This window comes from Aquarana catesbeiana, linkage group LG09 (genome assembly GCF_042186555.1).
Source record: "Aquarana catesbeiana isolate 2022-GZ linkage group LG09, ASM4218655v1, whole genome shotgun sequence".
NCBI classification, from domain to species: Eukaryota; Metazoa; Chordata; class Amphibia; order Anura; family Ranidae; genus Aquarana; species Aquarana catesbeiana.
Genome location: NC_133332.1, coordinates 121616579 through 121628159, shown reverse-complemented (window position 1 = coordinate 121628159; position 11581 = coordinate 121616579). Strand labels below are relative to the sequence as shown.

The following is an 11581-nucleotide window of genomic DNA, read 5'->3' as shown; positions in this document are numbered from 1 at the left end:
GGGACACCTGATGTAAAGGGGGACTCTAATGAGAACACCTGATGTATAGGGTATGCTTATGGGGACATCCGTTTTAAAGGAGGACTCTGATTGGGACACCTGATGTAAAGGGGGCGCCTGATGTAAAAGGGGGATCTCATGAGGACACCTTATGTAAAGTGTTTTTATTTTCTTTTACATGAAATGTGGATGTGATTGGCCTACTGTGACGGGAACAGTGAGGCTGCATATGATTGACACAGTGAGGCTGTAATTGATTGGCAAAGTGAGGCTGAAATTGATTGGCACAGTGAGGCTGAAATTGATTGGCACAGTGAGGCTGCATATGATGGGTACAGTTTTATCTAGCAGTAATGATACAAAATCATTTGATAAATGACTACTTACAGTCCTACATTACTAACAGTTTAATTTTTCAGTTTGTTTGCGCCCCGTAAAAAATTTTGAGCACCAGTCGCCACTGTGTAGCTCACATACTGGTAATATCTAGTACTGTGAAGGAATCAGTCAAGTACAGCATCCTTCCATCTCATTGGTAATCAAGTCATATACAAACAAATAGAAGAGGGGTAACTCAACTGATTTGTATAAAGGGCTGTAGTGGTTGGACTAATTCATATCCCTCAAAAAAGAAGCAGAATAAGTGCTGAATATCTGTCTGTTTATGAAAGGATAGCCTAATGCCGTGTACACACGAGCGGAATGTGCGACAGAAAAAGTCAGACGGGAGCTTTTCATCGTATATTCCGATCGTGTGTATGCCCCATCTGACTTTTTACGTCGAAAATTCTGATGACCTAGAAAGAGAACATGTTCTAAATTTTTCCGACGGAACCAATTCCTATTGGGAAAACCGCTCGTCTGTATACTGTTCCGACGTACCAAAAATGACGGATGCTCTGAAGCAAGTACGAGATGGAAGCTATTGGATACTAGCTATTGAACTTCTGTTTTCTAGTCCCGTCGTACGTGTTGTACGTCACCGCGTTCTGGACGGTCTGAATTTGGTGTGACCGTGTGTATGCAAGACATCTTGAGCGGAATTCCGTCAGAACTCCGTCAGAAAAACCTTCAGAGTTTATTCCGACGGGAAAACCGGTCGTGTGTACAGGGCATTACGTGCAAAAAATGTAAATGGAATGGGACACCTGCTTTGACATAAAGGGGGAGATTTACAAAAACTCGGGTGTTCAAAATCTAGTGCAGCTCTGCATAGAAACCAATCAGCTTCCGGGTTTTATTGTCAAAGCTTAATTTGAACAACCTGAAGTCAGAAGCTGATTGGCTACCATGCACAGCTGCACCAGATTCGGAGTGCTCCAGTTTTGATAAAGAGAACAATTAGGAGATGGTCTGCTTATTCATTCTACATAACAGCCTGTCTCCTGTATCTCAACCGCAATTTTTACAGCAGTAGTCTAAAACAGGGATCTCCAAACTACGGCCCTCCAGCTGTTGTGGAACTACATGTCCCATGAGGCATTGTAAAACAGACATGATTAGGCATGATGGGAATTGTAGTTTCTGAACAAATGGAGGGCCATAGTTTGGAGACCCCTGATCTACAAGATGCTGCTGGGACCATAGGGTATGAAACACACTAACAGTTACATGAGGGGTACCCCATCTCATCCATTTCTTTATTTTTTACCGTCAGCAGGGACAAGGGCAGATAGGAGATGTACACAAAAAGTGCAGATATCCTTTAAATCCCTCAAATACATTACATTTAAAGGTTAATGCATGCCATTAAAAAGCTTATATTCTCTTCAAGCTTGGTCTTTTGGGCAGATAAATTATAGCTTAACTGTTTATACATATAGAAAGAACCTGTATTCTAGAGATAAACATCTTGTACATCTAGGAGATGATAATTTTGTCACGGCTGACATATCTGTCATTCTTAGTAGAAATAAAAGTAACATCAGCTTTCCCCTTTGTATTAATACAAAGAAAACACTTTGCAATAGTGTGGGGGAAATTATAGAATTGTGTTCATACACATCAGACTCCTACTGTAGCACTCCCGGTAATGATAATGGTATCATTCTGATGTGTCACATAATAGCACCCAAGCACCCAGTTCACACTGGCCATTTTCCAGACTCTGATGGACACCACCACATTTTTTCTTCCCTTTTGTTTTACAAATCACTATTGCGATTAACCAGCTGGTGGTTTGACATAAAAGTTTATCTATAATCTATGTAGTGCACTACAAGAGTCAATTTCTGCTTCTTCATGATAGAAGATGTTGTGTCCTTGCTTGGCTGGTGAAAGCTGCTCTGAATCATCTTGCCATTGTCTTTAACCTGAAGCTCTTTGCTTTGTCGTGAATTCATAGTGGCATCGCTGTCATGTGGTTCTGATTCACATTTCAGAAGAGTGACAAAACATCTGTAAAACTGGAATAAAAAAAAAACAACTTTTCAATTCATATTTATTGATGGCAGAATAAACTCAAGTATTATCAGGAATACATGCCACTTATGCCTCGTTTCCACTGAGCGGATCGGTTCGGTACGGTACGCTATTTTGGGTGTTTCCATTATGAAAGCGGCCCATACAACCTAGCCAAACTGTTCCATTCAGGGCCCTGCTTCAGATGTGGGGCCATAGAAAATGGAACGGTTCGGTTAGGGCGGAGCTAAGATACATTTCACTGATTGGTGGACATGTGACGCCATGCTAGGCATTTTTTCTAAACCCACGTATGGCCCCTGTTGGTCCGACTTGCAGTGGAAACGCTCGTCTGAATAGGCCGGACCATTCTAGGCCTCCACCGCTCGGTGGAAACGAGGCATAAGTGGTGAATTTAACTGAAGACGCTTCTTAGGTTGGTCTCTTATCTATCTCTGTTTCTTCTGCAATAAAATACACCTACCTGCTCTCAGCATGTAATTGAGTGGCTTATGCAGTGTGCCAGGACAACTAGCTCCTGCACATGCACAAGAGTGACATCATCTTGTGCCAGCCAATGGAGATTGCTGAAAACCAGCACACAGAAGAAGATGCCGATGCCTTTAATTCCACTCTAATGTGCACCTGTACCCAGATTATGGAAATGACTATATTTATACATTCGTTCTTTAAAACACTGATTTCTCTAGCTGCAAGTACAGTGAAGTGATTCATCCTCAGACTCTGAAATCAGGTTTCTGGGGGTTTGTAAAAGCTTGGAAGCATGTGCTATGTGTTTATATTAAAAGGCTGTCAGTCTGCCAAAATTCTGCTTCTGTAGAAAAGTAGGGGCTGTGATTTCAGTGGTTCTGTTGTAAAATCTGAAGATGAGGTTCTCTACAAAGCCTATAGCTACAGTGGTATGTGAGAGCTTGTTTTATTTTTATTTTTTTGGAATATGTAAAGGCATTGTAAATTTTCAAATGTTTTCCTTGTTTTAACTAGATGTTAGTGTAGTTCTATTCCCTGTGCGGTTTGTTTGCCTTACCTTGTAATGATGGGCTGACATGTTATGGCTTCAGTTTATAGGGTCATGGCTGATCGATTTCCCTTTGTTCATGTATTACTGCAGGTAGCTTGTCCATATTCACCAGAGGGACAGGCAGCTTCCTGTTCCAAGTCACATAGCATCCTATGCATTGCCACTTCCTCTGTGTTGCATCTTAAATGTCAGAGTGCTAATATGATAAAAACACCTCTTCCAGCATAGTGATCTCTCTGTTAATTCTTCTGCCTGCCTGTGTCTGTGATTACGTCAGATATAAAACAGATGCCAAACATATCAAGCCTTATAATTGCATTTGGGGACAAACTTTGGTACCGAAAATTTTCCATGTGCTGGGCATTAAAAACCCCTACAGGCCATCAGTTTAGAGTTAGCCATGAACAATGGCCTTATGCCCTGTACACACGGGTGGACTTTTTGGCAACAAAGGTCTGACAGTCTTTTCGACTGACTTTGATGGACTTCCGAACGAATGGACTTGCCTACACATGATCACACGAGTCCGACAGATTCGTACTTGATGACGTACGCCCGGACTAAAATAAGGAAGTTCATAGCCAGTAGCCAATAGTTGACCTAGCGTCGGTTTTTATCCATCGGACTAGCATACAGACGAGCGGATTTTTCTATAGGAACTGGGTCTGGCGGAGTTCCAACGTAAAGATTTGAAACATGTTCCAAATCTAAAGTCTGTCAGATTTTCGACAGAAGCAGTCCGCTGAAGGTCCGATGAAGCCCACACACGGTCAGATTGTCCGCCGGGTTCGGTCCGTCGGACCAGTTCGGTCGAAAAGTCCGCTCGTGTGTACAGCGCATTAGAAGATTGGTCTCGCTCTGGTTTGTGCAGCAATATGTAACATGAGCAGCACAATCAACGTTTTTAGGCTCAGGTGCACTCAACACATGTATTTATGCTAGAATGTGCGTGTCTGTGGGGAAGGGAGGTCAAATTTTTTTTCTGGGTGGGGGGTAGGGGCTTGAGTGTAACCTTTTTACTTCATTTTTTCACTTTTTTGTCACTAAACTTTACTTTTTATCACATAGAGGACCAGTACATATAATATCATCAATGTCAAAAGAAAGTTAAGAAGAAGACCCTTGTCTGTGTTACTGTATATTGCATTTTACCATAGCTGACTACACTACTGTACACCAGTAGCCTTTAATATGCCAGTCATACCTGTTTATTCATAAATATATAAATTAGAGGATTAACACAGGTGCTGCTCTTGGCCAGAATGGATGGTATGATGCCAACTGTGGGAGAGATGATTCCAGGTTCCCCAAAAGTTGTAACCAAGGAAATTAATCCATAAGGCATCCAGCATATGAGATAGCAAGTGATCATGCAGAGCACCATAAAAAGCAAATGGTGTTCCCTCTTCTGAGCTGAGCTCAGGTTAATCCGCCCCATCTGTGAAGAAAATTAGAAGACAGTTGTTAATTCTACACCCTAATATTGTCTGAACAGCCACTAATGTTTCAGGCAATTGCAGCTATATATTTGACTGATTGATTCATTGTTGAAATACATTTCCATTTATATCAAACCTCCCTATAGGGTTCAAAACAAAAAATAAATATGAAAGGCGGTGCAATTTATGGCATGTATTTTCACTCCCCAAGTTACTAGTTGCCTCTTCTTGAATACAATGGCGTACATGGAAAATGCTAGCTTCATTACCACTCATGACAATGGGCTAAATATCCAAATGATTATAGGCTGCATACACTTTTATTCACAGTTTGAGTTGGTTAAAAGGCCATTTAAAACAAATGTAGTGTGTACCAGGCTTAAAGGATCTTGGTCAACGTACAACTAGCCATTGTGTTTGCACCTGTGCCTGGTCACAGTTGCTCCTCCAGAACTGTGAGTGGGTCTTTAACTCCATGTCCATGCCTCAAGGTGGATGTGGTGTCATATATGTACTGTATGTGCATACAAATGCCCAGTGTTGTCATTTGCTCAAAATGGGATATGTAAGCTTAATTCCAGAACACCTTGGTGTTAAAATGATTGTTAGCATTCCTCATCAGACTGGACCTTATTTGACCTGTTCTTTGGACTGGCTTGATTAATATTTTACCACGCCTAACCTATCTTCATCATGGCTATATTTGGCCCTGATTTGCCTGTCTGAACCTCTTGTTCTGCCCTCTTCTCACTTCTTTTAGTACTTCTTTTGCCTGCTTGCTGCTTAAAGTGGTACTAAATGCAAAATCCAAATATGACATATATGATGCAGTCTGTAACTAGTGTTAACCAGTCTTTGTTTTTCTGAAGCTCCCCATAACTTTGTTTTTACCTGTTGATCCTGCTGTTATTTTTTCCACCTCCTTTAACAGGCCAAGCTGTGCAGCAAAAGTGAAAGTTTCAGGGTTGAGCCAAACCATTTAACACTGAAAGGGGTGCTTACAATGATCCAATCCATTTATGTAAATTCTTTATAGAAAAATGATTTTTTTTTCTGTAACTTCTAATAAAGTGTTAGCTGGAGTTAGGCTTTAATCTGTTAGTCGTGTATTTAAAACCACTAGTACATTTAACACTGCTGCTGTCCAAGGGTGACTCTATAGCTCATCCACAGATTTAAAACATGAAATGTGTTAGTGACCGAAGCACCAGGTTTTAATAAAGGATAAAAAAACCTAAAAATAAAAACTAATGCACCTACCACATTTAATGATTGGTAAGCTGCAATATATTAAACATTTTTTTTTAAATTAATATGGCTTTAATGCCATTCTGTGCCTGAGTACCCTGCTGTATGTCAGTTTTGTACTTTCAACTCACTTACAGTGTCTTGGTCCTACCTAAGTTATCATTCACCAATCATGTTCAGATCACTTGCAGGATGTGCTGATCTTTGAATTTTAGAGGAGCAGAAATCCAGCCTTTAATTAGTTCTGGTGCAGAACGTTGCCTTTAAAAGACAAGTATGGTGGGAGTTTTTGTTTGGCCATGCTTCTCTTCTGGGTCACAGGAGTGCACTTATTTCTGCACTCCTGTGATCCAGATTCAGCCAACAGCTGACAAAGGGGTCCTGCTCGACTGCGAAACATTGCACTTGTCTTTGTGATGTGATCTCTCTGCAATAAAAGCTTGAGATTGTAGATCCATGGTATGCTGGCGAATATGTACACTTTCTTGATGTCTCCAGGATCCAGCTGGTAATCGCTGCAGCAGCTACCACTGATGAGCCTTGTTTTCCAGTAATGTGTGCGATAGGAATACAGACAAGTCTGCAAGGAACCTGACTTTAAGGTCAGAATCCCTCCAGATGCCTGACTGGCAGCTACTCAGCATGCCTCGGAGAGCCTGAGCCAGCCACTCCTGTACCACAGCCTGGTGCTCCAGTGAAAGCTGGGGGGGGGGCAGAGAGCTGGTGACTGACAATCACCACTCTGTGCACAGAGTGGACCTGAGGACTGAGCGATCAGTGGTCATGTAATTGTTCAGTTCTCAGTCTCAGAATAGACACCCGACGGTCTTTCTGACGGAGTTTGGACAGAGTTCCGCTGAAACGGACTTGCCTACACACGATAACACCAAAGTCCGATCGTTTAGAACGCGATGACATACGACGGGACTAGAAAAAGGAAGTTCAATAACCAGTAGCCAATAGCTGCCCTTGCGTCATTTTTGGTCTGTCGGAATAGCATACAGACGAGCGGTTTTCCTGATAGGAATTGAGTCCGTCGGAAAGATTTGAAACATGTTCTATTTCTAGGTCCGTCAGAATTTTAGAAAGAAAAAGTCTGTTGAAGCATACACACGATCGGAATGTCCGACGGAATGATTCCATCTTAGATTTTCTGCTGGAAAGTCCGGTCGTGTGTACGCGGCATTCAAATCAGTGGGGGACAGCTGTAGCATCAGACCAATTCTGCAGCGATATACTGTAGGTGAGTATGAGTTTCTCCTTTAAAAATAGGTTGAACTACAACAGCCTAAAGATTCTATGTTGCTACAGCCTGTGTTTCAGACCTGCTCTGCTTTGGAATATCTGAATAGCCTTGACAGCTGTGACCAAGCATTTTTTGTAGCTCCTTTGCCTGAGTGTTACTTGGCCTCCACCCTTTGAAGTACCTAGACTATATATGCAAGAGAGGCCACAATCCACTCTGGATTTGGTACTTCAAACCTACCTGCTAATATCCTTGGACTTTCTCAATCATTCTGCACAATCCATCCGGAGAGCATTTATAGGTCTAAATCTTGGAGATGCTACACAGCAAATCAATTTTTCACAAAAGATGAAAAATGAAATATAGTGGGGTCTGTAAATCTGAGCATAGGTCTCTTTTATAATCAGTTAAATACTATTGTAAATACAAGCATATAGGCCTATAGACAAGTTAGTTCAGGAAATATAAGTTGCAGCTGCAGCTGAAGTCAGTAAAGGCCATGTTTATATGTTTTTCAATTCAATTCTATGTAAAGAAACACCTTAACTTGTGCTGCTAAATAAAACTCCTCTATAAATTATCAAGATCATTGGCTTGCTATATGACATTGGGCCCCAGACTTTCAATTTAGAGAATGTATGTTTTTATGATGATTTCCTGTGATAACTGGACGTGGAGCGTGTGTTGCGTGGTTCACCCTGAAATGTAATAGTGCCAGTAATGAATGCGGTGATGAAAAGGTAACTGATAAAGATGGAGCAGATTTCACTGCTTTGAGTTGTTATTTAAAGAACGGAAATAAAGCTTTCCATTCTATGCAGTTATTTCAAAACACATCTTAGAATTGAAACACATCCCCAGAAGAAAAATGTCAAAGATACATATGTAACAGGAGAAATGTGTCATGGCTTTTCTTCCATCCTGAACACGTTTCCCTGAGTTTGTGCGGAAACCCAATGGTTATGCGCAAGTGTTCATGTGCCAGTCACCTAAGACATTAAGACGCTTGAGCACATTTTGCTTGCTGTGTGACACAATTGCTATATTTAAAATACATTCAAATGTCATTTTTACAATGTAGGTACTTCTGTTTAACAGCCTAGCTCTGGGGCCGTTTTATCCATTAGAGTTTTTCTTTGTGCTGTTTACATGAAACCGATCATCGTTTTCCATCACACATACATAAAGCAGTTCTTTAGGCTAGGTTCACGCATATGCAAATTGGACGCGGGTTTCTCAATGAAGCCGGTTCACACATGTCTGAGGCGGCTGCGGTTCGGTTTGAAAAAGGGTCCTGTGCGTGTTTGGGTGCGGTTCAGGTGTGAATTCAGGCAAAAATTCGGACCTGAACCAGTGAACAGACACGCACCGGACCCCAGGCACGAACCTGCGGCCGCACATACGTGAACCCGGCTTTAGGAAACACAGCACAGTGGTTGTACTAGACTCATTTCACTTAAAGTCCATTGACAGATGAATCTTCAGACTTTTATTCTGAAGCTCAACATTAGCCAACTACTTTTTATTGTCGTTTATGTCCCCATTTGAGAGATTTCCTCTCATTACCTGTCTTTTTATTGAGTGCTAAACAGAACAGTGAATGACCAGAAATCCATCTAATATAGTGGTATTTGATCACCTCTGCATTTTTTATTATTTGTGTTATAAACAAAAAAAACTACAATTTTATGTACTGTGGGAGGTTCTTTTACTAGGGGAAGGCATGAATCCATGTCCCTACCTTGTAGGAACACAGGGTCCATGCCTTCCCTACTGACAGAAAGGTGATCTGTCTTGTTTATATAGGCAGACCCTCATTCTGCTTCTCTGCTGGAGGATTGGCTGGTGCCAGTGGACATCGAGTACCCACTGCTGGGCTCCTGTTGTGTGTGATCACAGCAGGAGCCAGTCAGCAGCAGCTCATGCGTGCCCCCTACCCGTAAGAGCCAGATCACGTATATATACATGATCCGGTGCAGGGGTGCAGTCCTGTAGCAGTAAAACTGCTTTAGGGTGACCCTTAAGTAGTTAGATAATGCATTAACTGTATGCAAATACATATGGATACAGCCATCCCCCTTCCCTCGTCATCTGAGGTCCTGCGTATGGACCCCATGTTACACTTTATGCATGTAAACATTTGTAAAAAAAAACAGAGTAGAGCTAAGCTCTAAAGAACCTGGTTGACCAACGAGTATCAGATGCAGCTGTATAAATCTCCTGAAAGTGCAAGCAAAGTAATACAAACTGAGAACAAAAATGAAAACAGCGCACTGAAATTGAGCAATAGTTAGCAGCCAATGATGTAGGAAAATCTTGTCCAAGAAGAGGTTAAAAACAATGCAATGCTGTCCAATTTTGAAGAATAAAAGTAAGTCTTTAATAGTTACAAATGTGTAACAACATATACAATACTTTCTCACTGGACTCGTGGTAATATCTCCTGGTAGGATGTGGAGAACACGGTGTGGTTGAAGATTGCCTGCTCGGTGGTCCCAGAGTGAGCTCCAAGTATGCAGACACCGTCCGCAAAGGTACCCGACAGGTAATCAACAGTATGGTTACTCTCTAAGGCCACAACTGTTGGTTACCTGTCGGGAAGTGATGTCACCACTCAGGCGGATGTTATTACGTCAAGGGGACCATGGTGTAGATGGTGGCTGAGAGGATCCAAAAAATCCAACCTGATGGATAACGCATTTTAAAGCAAAAGCTTCTTTATCAAATCCAAACAATGAACAAAGGAAGTGTATTATACAGACAACTCTGGGGGGCTGGAGATGGGTGGTCCTGGGAGGTGAATATTCTCCACATCACACCAGCGAACTCACTGTTGGTTGTTGTAGACTGCTGGTTCAGCAGGTTTGCTGCTCCTCCTTCATCCTCAGCTGCTTGATGGTGAACGAGATTTTCTCTTCAGTGTGCTGGTCACCTGCTGTGTCTCTGGAGCACTTTTTAGGGTCCCCAGTCTGTATGTGCATTTGAAAAGAATCTGTGAGGGAGATTTACTACAACTGGAGCAATCAGCATCCCTTGTTGATTTTTAACCTCTTCTTGGACAAGAATTTCCTACATTATTTGCTACTAACTATTGGTCAATTTCAGTGCGCTGTTTTCATTTTTGTTAAACATTTGTGCTAACGTTTACATTATAAGTACTAGCAGATTTAGGTACACTAAACAAAAACACTTTATTAGCAGTTACAGCATCATTTTTTTTCCTTTCAGGATAAAAGTTTTACATAAATAAATACAACCTTACCATTGTAAGCACTCCTGTCGGTGTTAAATTGTTTTGCTCAGCCCTCTGCTATCTGCTATATCTACAGGACAGCTTGTTTTCTTGAATAATCAACAGACTGGCAAGATCACCAGGTGAAAATAAATGAAAGAAAGCCTAAAAAGATAAAACGAATTCTGTCATCACATCTAAGAATTGGTAAGCTGCAATATAAGCTGCTTTTTCGCGTGCCGAAACTGTAGGGCGTGCAGAGAAGTCTCTGTACCCATGAGAGGGCTAGACAGGTTCACATCAACCTCCAATAACAAAGAATTTACAATTAAGGAATTCATCACATGTAACATAACACATGTAGTGTATGTTTTGGAGTGTAGGCTAATGTATGTGAGCAGCACAAAAAAGACTGCTGAAGGTTCGCATTGCAGAACACATTCAGAACATAAAATTGGGGTTCAAAGACCATAATGTGTTGCTACATTTTAAACTCCACCATAATCAGGATCCCTCAGGTCTGAAATTTTAGGGTGTAGACCATGTAAAACCAGTGTGGGAGGGCTCTAATATGGTTAGGGAACTCTCCAAATCACTGGATTTTTTAAATTGACAGATTCACCCCTAAAGGGTTAAATGTGGAGTTAAATATAAAATTGCTTTATAACGACTATTGAAGCTTTTACATTATGGTTGACTATTTTTTCAAATTGGCAGAAGTTTTAGATTTTGCATTTAAATTTAAATTTTATATTTTTAATCTTTAAACATTTCAGCCCCGGACCATTTGGATGGCCAAAGACCAGAGCACTTTTTGCGATTAGGCACTGCGTTGCTTTAACTGACAATTGTGCGGTCATGCAATGTGGCTCTCAAACACAACTGACGTCCTTTTTTCCCCACAAATAGAGCTTTCTTTTGGTGGTATTTGATCACCTCTGCGGTTTTTATTTTTTGCGCTATAAACAAAAAAA

At 41.2% G+C, this 11581-nt stretch overlaps 1 protein-coding gene across 1 annotated transcript in view; it reads right to left on the bottom strand.

Moving 5' to 3' along the window:
* Nucleotides 1-326: 326 nt before the first annotated feature.
* The window catches only part of LOC141108039 (pinopsin-like), a 101929-nt gene continuing 90674 nt past the window's right edge, over nucleotides 327-11581 (bottom strand). Inside the window, exons 3-4 of the mRNA XM_073599226.1 lie at nucleotides 4647-4880; nucleotides 327-2405 (exon numbers count right to left, since the gene is read on the bottom strand). Coding sequence (XP_073455327.1) covers nucleotides 2193-2405; nucleotides 4647-4880 — 447 coding nt within the window. The 3' untranslated portion in view covers nucleotides 327-2192. The remainder of the gene's footprint in view (nucleotides 2406-4646; nucleotides 4881-11581) is intronic.